The following is a 14,373-nucleotide window of genomic DNA, read 5'->3' as shown; positions in this document are numbered from 1 at the left end:
CTTTTCCTTCTGACTTTTAAAAGAAATGGAAAGATCCGTGTGGACCCCAAAGGGTCTGGGCCCCATCAATGTGCAGACGTCTGCCCTGCAGCTGCGCCCCACTCCCACCCCGAGATGGAGCCCCCACTTAAGCCTGAGGCTAGAGGACAAGCTACAGGAGCCGGTGGTGCTCTTTCCCACTCTTTCTTCGTGTCCAAACATCCGGAGGAATGAAAATAGGCCTCTCTCTCCCTTGGGCTGAATCTGATGGAAACACATTTGTGGGTGAGGAAGACTTGCCCAGCTTAGTGGCTCAAGGAAGGGGCATTAGGAAACCCTAGGGTCTCGGGGGAGAGAGCCGGATGTGGGTTCTCTGCAGCCAAAAAGATGGTGGAACCAGGTGTGACCGAGGGTCAATGGTCAGAGAGTCCAGCTCCCACAGCCGGGGCGAGCAGAGGGGCTGGTGGGGAACTGCCTGCCTAGAGTCTAACAGGGCTGAGGAGGTGGGCAAGCATGCAAGAGAGACAGAGCAAACCCCCGGCCGTGTGGACTCTTGCCTTCCAGAAGGCGGTGTGGGAGAGTGTGCAGAAGACACCCCTGGAGACCAGAGGCTCGGGTCGGGGAGCAGCCCCCAGAGAAAGCATTGCCAGACCCCAGGAGCGGTGGTTGGTGTGCAGGGGTCGGGCAGGGTTCAGCTGAAGGATCCACCACGCGCCACACGATCGCGGGTCAGCTGGAAACACGCACAGGCCAGAGGGCACGGAGCCAGCCCACGGCAGCGCCACTGTTTCCACAGAGGGTTTCTGCTCTTTCCTCTCCCTTCTCCCACGCTCCAACCCACAGAAGACCAGTTAGGGCAGCTGGTGAGTGAGTGGGCAGGAGGCAGGGAGAGAGGAAAGCCAGTGGCCCACCCTTCCTGACGAGTCCACCAGCTGAGAAGGGTGCTAAGCGGAGCCTCCCCTCTGGAAGACGGTGAACGGGCTGGTTAATCTATTGGACAGCGGGTCCCAATTCCTAAACTGAGATTCTTTAACCAAGTAAGGTCATCGGAAGATTTTCTCTAAGAGCCACCAGAAAAGTCACGAATGAAGAGGAAAAGTTAAAATTTGACATAACCTCCTTCTCGTTCTGCCTTCTGTAACTCAGCTCGCCCCTTGCAAAGACTAGATCACGTAGGTCACGTAGTCTCAGAAGGTGGGGACGTGCAATACTAGGAACTTGAGTTTATCTCACTCACCCTTGTCCTGCTCTTTGCAATCGCCCAGCCCCTGCAAACCTGCTTAATCATGCCTGTCCAGGCCAGGCATCCCCTTCCCCATCTTGACTGCTGTTCCTGCATGCATGAAACCCCTTAGTTTAAACCAGCCTATTAACAGCTAGTGTTGCCCACTACAGTCTGTCTATAAAAACTCTGTAACCCCTTTATTCGGGGCTCAGAGCTGAGAGTGTTAACTCCTCTGGGCCCGCCAGTGTAATAAACCTGATTCTCCAACTCTCCGAGTGTGGTGCTTGGTTTCTCGAGTACTGGCTTCTGCAGCAATGAGCCTTGCCAGAATCAGACCTAAGGTTTCCTGGAGAATAAATGTCACGGAAACAACAGAGAGCAAGAACCAAGTCACATTTTGACACTATCCCACCCATTGTGTTTGTTCAACATCCTACTTACACCATTATGATGTCCGTCCAAAAGCGAGCCCCCTGGAACAAGGCTGTCCCAGCAGATCTAGATGTCTTTCTTAATCTACTCTTTCTCCTGAGTTAAGTCACTAGGGGACTCGATGCCTGACCTTCACAGACGAACACTTGGGTTGTTTTTTTTTTTTTCGGTTGTGTGGCACGTGGGATCTCATTCAGTTCTCCAACTAAGGATCAAACTCAGGCCCCCCGCCCCTGCCTTGGGAGCTCAGTCTCAACCACTGGGCCATCAGAGAAGTCTCAGGACACACCACTGTGAGTGCTGAAATAACTGTGACTAACCCCACCGTTGAGATGTGGACCAGACACCCTCCCAGAAACGAACCGTCGCCTCTGGGCCCCGGCGCAAGGGTTACTCACAGCAGGCAGAGGGCTCCGTGCTCCTCTCTTTGCAGCAGCACCGGAAGCACTTCTTGGCCACCTTGTAGAAGTAGGCGAAGACCACGAAGGGGAAGGGGATGTTGAGGCGGCTGCAGTATTCTTGCACCAGGAAGTACCTCTGGAACTTCCAGACCTGGTCGTTGTTTTCCTGGACGGTGCCCACGGTGTAGCTGGCGGGAGGGGAGAGAGGGTCGAGACTCAGCCTTCCACAGGCCTGGCCATTCCAGCGCCGGATACGGCGACATCGGTATCAAGCTCTCACTGACACAGGAGAGAAAAATCCATGCTGGTATCAGAGCCTGAACAACTCAGGCACTCTTTCGTTCGTGCTGGGTCAAAATTAGATCTGGCTTTTGTCTTGTTGTTGCTAATCACAAAAGATTGTCCAATGAACTTTAAAATGATTCCTATTTCAAGACCTCTCAAGGGTTCTCTTTGTCCGTTACTCTGGTATTGTGTTTCATATTGAGAGGCCCAAGAGGATGACTCTCATAGGAATAACTTGCCTACGTCATTGTGGGAGTTTAATTATAAACGATCTGGGAGAGCCGTTTGTTAATATTTATCAAGGGCCTTAAAAATATTTATCCCTTTGACCCATTGATTTTATTTCTGGAAATCTAACCTAAGAATAAGGAGACACTGAGAAAAGAGAATATAGAAACGGTTATACATCATAGGTGTCTGGTGCCCCCACCATCCACCCAGCAGCATGGAACAACCAAAATGTTCAACACTAAGAAAATGTATCACAAATTATGGCTAATCCAAGTCATTAAAAATTACGTTTATAACTAACTTTTATACTTTGGGAAAATGCTTATATGTGAGTGAAATAATAAGGCTTGGGTTTTTACTTACAATACCATCCCACTGTGTAAATCACAGTTCATAGGGAGAAAGAGATCCCCATAAGGAAAATTAGGATGTCTATTTACTGGGAAAATGTCTGATTATACTACTGACTTACCAGTTGCAAATTAAACCAAGATTGCAAGGTAGCCAACACTTGTATCTACCAGACCCTGTTGTCAACATATAAGTGCTATGACTAACAGATCAGGAAACTGAGGCAGAAGCAGGGTAGGTAAATTGAGTCGCCCAACTGGGAAGTGATGAAGCCAAAATTTGGACCTTGCGACCCACTCCAGAGCCTGTTCGCCCTGTCACTGCCCGATGCCATCGCATGACGTGGCGCATGAGTGTTCTGGGTTATGCTTGTTTCAAAAGGACCTGCTTGGTGGTGGTTGTTGTTTAGTCACCAAGTCGTGTCCGACTCTTTGTGACCCCATGGACTGCAGCACGCCAGACTTCCCTGTCCCTCACCATCTCCCGGAGTTTGCCCAAGTTCATGTCCATTGAATCGCTGATCTGCTTGGACTACTTAGTAAAAGATTACTGTGATGCATTCTACCATTCACTGAAGTTCAATCATCCAAGACAGTTTTACTGCTAACACCAAACCACCCCATTAAGAGCCAAAGAAGTAGCAGTGAATGCTTAGAAATCACCTCCAAGCAAACCCTGATTGCAGATAGATTAAATTCTCCAAACTCTGGGTAAAAATTTCAGAGGCCAAACTTCTCAGGCAGGCCAAATGGGATTCATTTGTTGTGAGACCTCACTCTTGCTCTCTGCCACACTACCACCTAAGACTTAAATATCTTCAGGCAAGTGATGGTCATACACACAAGCAAAGCCCTAACCTACATGGAGCACGGTTGTGGCTTTGCCTGTAAGTTCAGCTCCTCTTATCTTGGCATTGACTGATGAATCAGACTCCTCCAGGTCCTGGGGTCTGTGCGGGGCAGGCTTTTGCAGGGAATGCCTCTTCAATAGGGGGTGGTTTTTAAAGTGGAGGGAATTCACATTTACTGAGTATCTACTATCCATAACCTCCCAGACTAGGCATGTAAAATGGTTTCTTGATTGATCATGTGTCATCTTTACGTGGTAGATTCTCTAGGTGAAAAGCAGACAGGACTGTGATGCGTGAGCGTGCAGCAAACTGAACCCAGCAGGGAAGCTGCCGCTTCTTCCAAATGTAGGTCAGGTTGCTCGGAGACGAACACCCAGCATCATCATCTGTCCTGGCCAGTCCCTGCTGATTCTGCGTCTGCAAAGGACACCGCCGGCTTCTGTTGCTGCAATGAGAGAGGACGGCAGGCACGCCCGGGTTAACGAAGTCCAGGCGGGCAGCCTGCCAGGAATCATGTTTTACTCTATTCTTTGTGCTAGAACCAGTATCACCATTCAAATGGTAATGCCCTGGGAGCAGCATCTTAAATCCTTATCTATGCACCCAAAAATGGTTTCTGCCGATTGCTACTGCAGTGCCCCAAATTAAAAAAAAAAAAAAAAAGTTGCATCAAATGTTGTCTTCTTAAGTTTTATCCAAAAGGAATTACTCCTTCCTATTGAAGGGAGGAACACTCAGGATGCCTAGAGCTGGAGAACATGAACCGTCCCTCTCTTCCTGGGAAGCTTTGAGTGGAACTATGGCCGAGAAGGGTCCTTCCTAGTGGGAAGAGATTGGCATCTTACCTCACCAGTCACTCAGAGGCAAAGGAAAACATCTCACGCCTCCCAGGTCATCTAGAAAAGGAACTGGCAATGTGACCCAGGGGCCAAAACTGCTCTGTAAGGGGCCATGAGCAGAGAGGAGGGGATGGTGCAGGATCATGAGGCATGGCTTCTTTCCGCATTTCTGGTCGAAGCCAGACCATGGCTGGCACATACAGAAAAGGCTGCCAAGCCCTGGTCTAAAATGCACTTAGACCAGTGCCCACAACAGAGGCTGGTGTTGGTAGCAGTCTTCACCTTGAAGAACTCTGCCTCCCGTCTCTGTCCCAGGTGCTCCTCAGGACAACCCAGCAAGCTCCATGGAGCCCCAGCTGGAACCACTGCTTCCTCTGCACTTCAGGGTCCAGGTGGATCCAGTGAGCAGCGTTCCTCTCCTGGGCAAGCAGTGAAAGCCCTGATCCGCATCCCAGGGGTTGTAGACGAGCTGGCTGATTACTGGACATGAATACCCAAAGGCCGCTTTGCAGAAATCACACATTTCCAGGGCTGACCATGCTGAGGTCCACCTTTACTCAGGCCCACCTTCCCCCAGAGAGCAGCAGAAAAGGATAAACGTGACCCGGAGCCAAATCTCACCCTAGACCTTCTAGATTGCTCTTCTTCTCTCGAGTCAGCCCCAGCCTCCGTCAAAAAGACATAAGGACTACCCAGGGCAGGCTAATAACTGGGCACTGCTTCAAAGCACTTTGCTCGAACGATTTTGATGTTCTTAAACATGGTTTTCCATTTCCGTAGAGGAGAGGCTGAGTTCTGCTGTCGATGCATCTCAACCCCCTCAGCAAACCCAAATGTCCAGAGCAGCTCAGGGCCCCTCCCTCAGGTTCAGGCTCTCATCCACCCAACTCTGATGGTCCTCACTCTCCCTGCCAAGCACTGGCCATCTAGTGTCTTCCTTGGGAGAAATTCTGCAAGGTCTCCACCTTTAAAGAAAAACATTTAGCTGAATCACGCTAAATGTGGGATCTTAGTTCCCCAGCCAGGGATGGAACCCACGCCCCCTGTATTGGAAGCACAGAATCTTAACAACTGGAGCACCAAGGAAATCTGAGCACAGTCCCCTTTGACTAAACATCTCTCGTGATATCTTGTGCCCTCAGCTACCCAGCCGGCAGGATCTCTGTCCCCTAGGAGCAGCTGAGTACGAGAGGATGAAGAGACAGGAGAGACGAACCCTCAGACATCCCTTGACAGTGAAAATGTTACTGAGAGATAAATGTTTAGGATTCAGATAGCCTTGTAATACACATGGCTGAAATTCAGCATTACGTTAAAAGAGTAATGTGCCTGACCAAAGAACAAAAGGATGACTAAATATTAAGGTCACTTATGTAATTCATCATTTTCATAATACATCATAGATCAAAAGAAAAAATACCATTTCAATTATTGCTAGAAAGTTTTCTGGCGACATGCAACATCCATTTCTGATTAGGAGGGGAAAAAAAGAAGTAGAAGAAAGAAGGAGCTTAATAAATATGAAATAGGAGGAAACTTCCATGACATGAGAAAAAGAAAAGAGAGAGAAAAAAAAGAATTCAGTAAGGAGACATGGAATTATTTTTTTCTCTCTTTTCTTTTCATCACATCATGGAAGTTTCCTCCTGTTTCTTATTTATTAAACTCATTGGAAAAGACCCTGATGCTGGGAAATATTGAGGGCAGGAGGAGAAGAGGGTGACAGAGGATGAGATGGTTGGATGGCATCACCAACTCAGTGGACATGAGTTTGGCAAACTCCAGGAGATAGTGCAGGACAGGGAAGCCTGGCATGCTGCAGTCCATGGGGTTGCAAAGAGCCAGACATGACTTAGCGGCTGAACAATAACAAAAGAGACTTATTCCAAAATGAGTTATATTTCATAACCTCCCTACACATCAAAAAACAGTTATCGAAAAAACATAATAGAAAAACTATATCACTCACAACCACAAATGGCTAGGAAAAAATGTACAGAACATTGACCATATCCACGTGGAAAAAGTCCACAAAACTGAGGAACTATATGTAATTAAGTGGAGAAAAACCCATTTTTTTCTGGCACTTCTTTTAGATTTCAGCTTCCCCTAAATGAATCTACAAAGTTAACATCAGCACAATAAAATTCATTAACAAACTTTTTGGAATAGGAAAGAAAAACGGATTTCAGAAGATAAGCCTTAGGCCCTCCATCTGATTAAACATACAAGAAAAGCCAGGAAAAGTCTAAGTAAGACTAATGAAGGGCCTTCATACAACAGATGTTAAAATGATTTTTAAAGATCAGTAATTAAAGCCGTTTGGTAGTAAAAACAAAAAAAAAGAAAGACCAATCCACAGAGCAGAATGGAAAGTCTGCAAAAAATTCACAAAGAAAAAGTAGACGCTAAAATGATGTCAGAATCTAGAAAAACCTGCAATACAAAAAACTTGCCAGCTAGACTGCAAGCAGATCAACCTCTCTTCCAAGCTTTTCACAGATTTCAGGCATTTTCCACCTGCCCTTCTTTGCTCGACACACTAGCCATATCCAAGGACCCTGGATCACCCTGACGTTTTGCACCCATGCAGTGCCCCAGCGGGTGTGTTAAAATGTTTCCGCACATCCAGGCTCCCCTCTGACTCTGCAGCACCAAAAATGCATCAAAGAGACCAGTAAGAGACAGTCAGCGATTTCATGGCACTGGTTTTTGTGATGCTAAACGTTGAGTTTGTTTTTGTCAAAGTAACACAACTAAGATTATGCTGTTTGCCTGTGTGCTGCTGCTGCTAAGTCACTTCAGTCGTGTCCAACTCTGTGTGACCCCATAGACGGCAGCCCACCAGGCTCCCCCGTCCCTGGGATTCTCCAGGCAAGAATACTGGAGTAGGTTGCCATTTCCTTCTCCAATGCATGAAAGTGAAAAGTGAAAAGTGAAAATGAAGTCGCTCAGTCGTATCCGACTCTTTGCAACCCCATGGACTGCAGCCCACCAGGCTCCTCCGTCCATGGAATTTTCCAGGCAAGAGTATTGGAGTCGGGTGCCATTGCTTTCTCTGGCTTGCCTGTGTAGAGACCCATGAACACCTCCCTTCATCTGCAAGAAAAACTCCAAATTCTTTGCCACGGCAGACAAGACTCCATAACCTACCACTTCAACTTCCTCCCCTCTGTAGTCGCTGGTCCTCCCCAGACCGATTTATCTCCTCTACCTCTCCCTCTCCAACCCAACCTCAAAGGGCAAAGGTCTCACCCACTCACTGCTGCCCACCTGGGATCTGTCGCAAGTTATGACCCCCACTCAGCACCATGATCCTTTGTCAACAGCCTTTTCGTGCTGTTTATACTGTTTGTATCACATCACATCGTCTTATATCACTATGCCTCGTGCCCATCACCCTCAGATAGCAGGGATTTCTTTCTCTTTTTTTTTTTTTTTTTGGAATATAATTGCTTTCCAATGCTGTGATAGCTTCTGTTGAACAACACGACTCAGCCATAGGTAAGCATACATCCCCTCCCTCTTCAGCTTCTCTCCCTACTCGGTCCCCATCTCCCTGCTCCCTTAGGTCATCAGAGCACGGCAGGGCATATATGTCAGCCCCACTCCATCAATTTGTCCCAGCCTCCCCTTCCACCGCACATCCCCATCTCCACATGTCCATTCTCTACGTCTCAAATAGCAGAGATTTTAACCTCTCTCTGCCTCCAACTCCTCATTTATAAATGGTTATAAAGCCACGCCTACACAAAAATGATGACTAATTTACACAAGGCCACACATGTGAAGCACTTGAATGTGCCTACCCCAATAAAGTATCAATAAATATTAGCTATTATTATCATTAGCATTATCTGCTCCCTTTTCATCCTGATTCAGTAGCCTGCCTGGGACTAATGAAGTCACCCCAACGCTTAAGTCTGTACCACATGATATTTTTTTTTCCTATTCTGCTCCATATTTGTAACGAACATACATTAGTCCTAAGACTAAAAAATCATTCTTAGAAATCACCCTAGACAGGGCATGTCTTGTGGGTCCGTTTCAGCAGAAAAGCCTCTGGTGGATTGATCTTCAGGACCCAGTACCTGCAGGCCCCTCAGCTGTGTGTTAACATGACCCCGAGTCATCTACTGACAACTAAGTTCACTCCGTGCTCTGATAAGCCTCACATGGCCTGTGATCAATAATTTTAATGTGGAATAATCACAGATGTTCACATCCATTTCCTTTCCCTGCTGAATACCATCTAGAGAACACTCCAATATCGCTTTAAAATCCCAAGTGTTCATTTACTTTGAGTTCAAAAGGCTGCCATTGTGTACAGTTAAGCTGTTACATGAATATTTTGATGTGAAGCCAGATGGGAGTCATAGCCCAGAGCTGTGGGCTCGAAAAGTGAAAGTGAAAGTCGCTCAGTCGTGTCTGACTCTTTGTGACCCCATGGACTATGCAGTCCATGGAATTCTCCAGGCCAGAATAGTAGAGTGGGTAGCATGTCCCTTCTCCAGGGGATCTTCCCGATCTAGGAATCAAAATAGGGTCTCCTGCATTGCAGGCAGATTCTTTACCAGCTGAGCTATTAGGGAAGCCCAGAACAACCATTACAACCATCTTCCAAGACAGTGTTCTGATCAGTTAGCCTAAGGATAGCAAGGGGACTGTTCTCAAGTGCCCAGACAGGGATTAACAAAGAAAAGGCCTCTGCTTGAGCCCAAGAGGAATCTGGGAAGCCCCCCTGGGAAGGGAACTCCTCCAGCTTTTACACTTAAGCACTGAATGAGGCAACAGTGGGCTGTAGCCCAGCCCAACGGCTCAGGTCTCATGGGGAAAACACTCAGGTTGAAGTCTCGAATGGACACAGCAAGCTGGACCACAGTGTGGCCAGCACAGCCCAACGGCTCAGGTCTCATGGGGAAAACACTCAGGTTGAAGTCTCGAATGGACACAGCAAGCTGGACCGCAGTGTGGCCAGCACAGCAGATGCTGAGCTGCCCATCTTCCACTTCCTTGACCCAAAAAAAATAGGCCAGACTCCTGTCCCTCTCAGCTCCAAATTCTATCATTTTATGATTGTCAAGGGCATAATGAATTACAAACTGATACAATCCTGAAGAATGGCTTTGGAGAACACCTAGAGGAAGAAATGGCAACCCACTCTGGTATTCTTGCCTGGAGAATCCCATGGCCAGAGGAGCCTGGTCACAGAGACATCCGCCATAGGCTATAGTCCACGGGGTCATAAAGAGTTGGACACAACTGAGCACGCGCGTGCACACACACAGTCACAGCACACAGACTCAGGCAAGCTCTAAGCACTACTCCACATTGCCTCTTGAGACCTACTGAATTCACGTCACTCAGAGTCCACAGCACTGGGAGCTGTCAGCCTTTTTGTTGAATGGTTGTAGATGTTATATCGGTGGTTGGTTTTTACAGGGGCAGCCCAGTGTTCAACATAAAGGTTGACAGGAGAGGCTATCACTGTCAAATAGAACCCCAGTCATCTCATTTCCTCCCCACTCTTGCTTCAAGTCTGGGACTTGGTCTTCCCTTCTCTGCCCTCACATGGATACATAATCACTCCTCTTGCCATCTCTCTCTGCAAGCTCAGACTTGGGGACGTTTGGCGGCCTGACATGGTCCAGCTTCCCTTAAGCAATACAGGTATCTGGATCCCTAAGTCCTTTTCAGGACCCCGTTAGAGCCAGTGATGGTTGAGGGAGGGGAGTGGTTGCACACTCCCTCTTTAAGGCCAGTGGGACCAATGGCCACGTGACCTCCGTGGCCCACACACCTGACACAGAGCAGATGTTATCCGTGTGATGAACCCGTCACTCATTTGACATTCACCATTAACACTTCCCTAGTGGCTCAGTCAGTAAAGCATTTGCTTGCAATGCGGGAGACCTGGGTTCGATCCCTGGGTCGGGAAGATCCCCTGGAGAAGGACATGGCAACCCACTCCAGTACCCTTGCCTGGAAAATCCCATAGACAGAGGAGCCTGGTGGGCTACAGTCCATGGAGTCGCAGAGTCAGACACAACTGAGTGACTTCACTATTAACACTTCAGCCTGACTAACAGAACAGGAAGCTAAGCTCCTCACTGGTGACCGAATAAGGAACTACAAGCAGAACGAATTCTGTTCTTTCATCCATGGAACAAACCCAGGAAGGGCCAGGCACTGAGACAGACACAGTCTCTGCCCTCCAGAGCTTACAGTCTGGAAGGAGAGGAGGCTATGGCTGTGAAGAGGGTGCATGGGGTCATTATGCACAGAAGGGAGGGCACATGGACCACTCAGGCCAAGGATGCTGCTGGGCTCCTTAGAGGATAAGGAGGAAGGGGGAGGGAGCCATCAAGATGGAACAGGTGATGCCGACAGAGCGGTGACATCTGCAAAAGTGTCAGGCAGGACAGATCACCTCGTTCAGGGATGAACAGGTGGGATGCCTGCGGACAGAATCCTTAAGGTGTTTTCAAAGTTCAGGTCACAGACGGCCTTGGAGGAGGTTGAAATTTACCCCGAACACTGTGGGGAAATACTAAAATACTGCCAGAATTTTAAGCAAAGCAGTGACATTTTGGAAGCACCTGGACTAGAGGCAGATGTCTCTGTGCTCCTGAAGGCCGGATGACCACTCGCTGCCCAGTGCCATGGATGTGTGATGTCCCCAGAGGCACGTGTCCCCCCCCACCCAGCCTCACTCCAGGGCGGGCCACTGACCAACAGAGAAAGATGACCCTCGATTACAATCCTGGCACCCCTCACGGCTCTGGGTGACAACTGACTGTTTTTTTAATTATAGAAGTAATATGTGATCATGGTGATTTTTTAAATTTCTTTTTTATTGTCAGAAAATAAGATTATAACCTAAAATAAGTCTGCACTTTGCGTTTTATATTTAACAAAACATCCTTCCAAGTCAATAAACAGAGGCCCCACCTTTTCTTTTTAAGGGCTGCATAGTATTCCACGCTGTGGCTAGAACATGTTTTGTTCTGTCATCACCGTATCGTCAGGCATCAAATGATGGATCTAATAAGTGCTCTTACATATGTGCCTTTAGTAAAGATTCCCAGACGTGAAGGACTTGGGCCAAAGGTTTGTATATTTTTAATAGCTATTTTCAGATCACTCTACCAAAAGCTGGAGACAAGGCAGACTCCCAGAACCACCCCCAACCCTTCCTGTGATGTCTGTTTACCTGACGGATCCTAAACCAGCACCTCGCTCTTGGTTTCATCTGACTTTTCCCACAACAAGGGTGAGCCCCTTTCCATATGATTAGGGACCATTTAAATTTCTCTGAATTGCATTCCCCTTGCCCATTGCCAACAAAGGTTCGTCTAGTCAGGGCTATGGTTTTTCCTGTGGTCATGTATGGATGTGAGAGTTGGACTGTGAAGAAGGCTGAGCGCCGAAGAATTGATGCTTTTGAACTGTGGTGTTGGAGAAGACTCTTGAGAGTCCCTTGGACTGCAAGGAGATCCAGCCAGTCCATTCTGAAGGAGATCAGTCCTGGGTGTTCATTGGAAGGACTGATGCTGAAGTGGAAACTCCAATACTTTGGCCACCTCATGCGACGAGTTGACTCACTGGAAAAGACTCTGATGCTGGGAGGGATTGGGGGCAGGAGGAGAAGGGGACGATAGAGGATGAGATGGCTGGATGGCATCACTGACTCGATGGACGTGAGTCTGAGTGAACTCTGGGAGTTGGTGATGGACAGGGAGGCCTGGCGTGCTGCGATTCATGGGGTCGCAAAGAGTCGGACACGACTGAGCGACTAAACTGAACTAAACTGCCCATTTTCTACTGGCTCATCTTTCTTTTTCCAGTGTGCAGGAGCCCATTCTATCTTAAGAACTAGAAGCCTCTGCTCACATTCAGGCGAAGATTGCCCCCAGGCTATCATTTATCACGTGACTCTATCTGCGGTCCCCTGTACCTAAAACATTTGTTTAATGAAATCAAACGTATTTCTTGTCTGTCATAGTTTCCCAGTTTGGGGGTTCAACTATAGTTTTCATTCACTCCAAGGTTTAACAAATAATTTTTTAATTTATATTTTGTTTCTAAACTATGTGTCTCTCTCTGTGCCAGGATTCATGTACTCAATATAACCAGCTACTTCACAGCAACAGCATAAAAAACCAAGGTACTTCCACTGTAACCGACACATGAGGCTCTCTGAAACCCTCTTAAGAAAGAATAAGGGGTGAGACAAACATGATTTTCTAAATGTATTAAAGAGAATGGCCAAAGGCAATAAAAATGTTTCAGAGTCCCATCGAGTTCTCACGCCAACCTTATTAGACACAAGCCCCAAAGAGAATCACTCTCCTGACCCTGTGCTCTGGACTTGTACTTAAACTCAACATTTTAAAGCAGTGATTACCTAACAGCTGAGTCCCTTAAGCCCTGGAAACCATCCATCTGACTCCATAGAACGTGAGGACCTTGAGCTGAGCTGGGATGCAGTCACTGGCAGGCCAGCATCGCGATGCTCGGGGGAGGTAGCTAAGAGGATATCTAATAGTCTGAACATGCTGGAGGGGGTCACAGTCATCTGTCTTTGGGGTCAAATAAGCTCATGTTATAGCTTACAGGGACACACTATATTTGTAATATAGTCCCTTCAAGGCCTCTCCCTACCCTAGACCACCAGTGCCCTAGAGACCTCCAACATGCGTTCCTCAAGGGAGACCTTTGCTGCCTCCCTCCCAGTGCCTCCAGCCCAGCCCAGCACGGGGCCTGGAATCGCGTGGACACCCAGCCAGTGCATCACCAAGCACGTCCAGTGTATCTCAGAGCACGTCCAGTGTGTCTCCCAGCACGTCCAGCACGTCACCGAGCACATACCCGAACATGGCGACCAGCAGGTTGACCAGCAGGATGTTGGTGGACAGCATGTAGATGCACACCAGGGGGATGGTGATCCACTCGGGGAAGCGGGGCAGGTTGTGCTCGTCCAGCTCCACGCACAGGGGCTTGGACTCGTTCCCAGTGAAGGTGCAGTGGGAGAAGTCGTACGTGGTACCTGAGGATGCAGCAACCAACAGGCAAGGTGAGGACACTCGGAAGGGCAGCACCAAGGCACCCCAGCGGGCCACGAGGTGAAGACCGGGCACTGTGTTGGGCACTGTTCCAAGACACTCTACCCAACTGGGCATAAGCCTCAGAATCACACTTAATTCACTGACTCATATTTCACCGAAATAAAGCCACTGGTAGCAACACGGATGGACCAGAGACTATCACAGTAAGTGAAACAAGTCAGAAAGAGAAAGACAAGTATCATGTGGTATCACTTGTAGTGAAAGTCACTCGGTCGTGTCTGATGCTTTGCGACCCATGGACTACACAGTCCATGGAACTCTCCAGGCCAGAATACTGGAGTGAGTAGCCGTTCCCTTCTCCAGGGGATCTTCCCAACCCAGGGATCGAACCCAAGTCTCCCACATTGCAGGCAGACTCTTTACCAGCTGAGCCACCAGGGAAGCCCTATCACTTATATGTGGAATCTAAAAAGTGGTAAAAAGTTAACTTATCTACAAAACAGAGATAGTCACAGGCGTAGAAAACGAACATGGCTACCAGGGAGGAAATGGTGGGGGAGGGGGTGTGTGGTAAATTGAGAGGCTGATACGCATCTATGTGACCGGGGGCAACAGCCTAGAATGGGGGCCATGGAGAAAGTCTGGATCTGGAAGAGAGGATGAGGAGTTTTTCCTGGGAATCTTAGAGAAGGCAGTGGATGTAAGCGTCTGG

General features: G+C 48.2%; 1 protein-coding gene across 2 annotated transcripts in view; it reads right to left on the bottom strand.

Annotated features, from left to right (window-relative positions):
* TRPM8 (transient receptor potential cation channel subfamily M member 8) overlaps nucleotides 1-14,373 on the bottom strand; it is an 86,431-nt gene that overhangs the window by 14,401 nt on the left and 57,657 nt on the right. The window contains exons 20-21 of one of the 2 annotated variants that reach the window (XM_005902599.3): nucleotides 13,465-13,642; nucleotides 2,035-2,225 (exon numbers count right to left, since the gene is read on the bottom strand). In XM_005902599.3, coding sequence (XP_005902661.3) covers nucleotides 2,035-2,225; nucleotides 13,465-13,642 — 369 coding nt within the window. Of the gene's footprint in view, nucleotides 1-2,026; nucleotides 2,226-13,464; nucleotides 13,643-14,373 lie in introns of those variants that run through there. The other variant, XM_070365397.1, reaches the window with a different exon arrangement.

The sequence above is a fragment of the Bos mutus genome, chromosome 3, assembly GCF_027580195.1.
Source record: "Bos mutus isolate GX-2022 chromosome 3, NWIPB_WYAK_1.1, whole genome shotgun sequence".
NCBI lineage: Eukaryota > Metazoa > Chordata > Mammalia > Artiodactyla > Bovidae > Bos > Bos mutus.
This window is presented reverse-complemented; position numbering and strand designations above follow the sequence as displayed.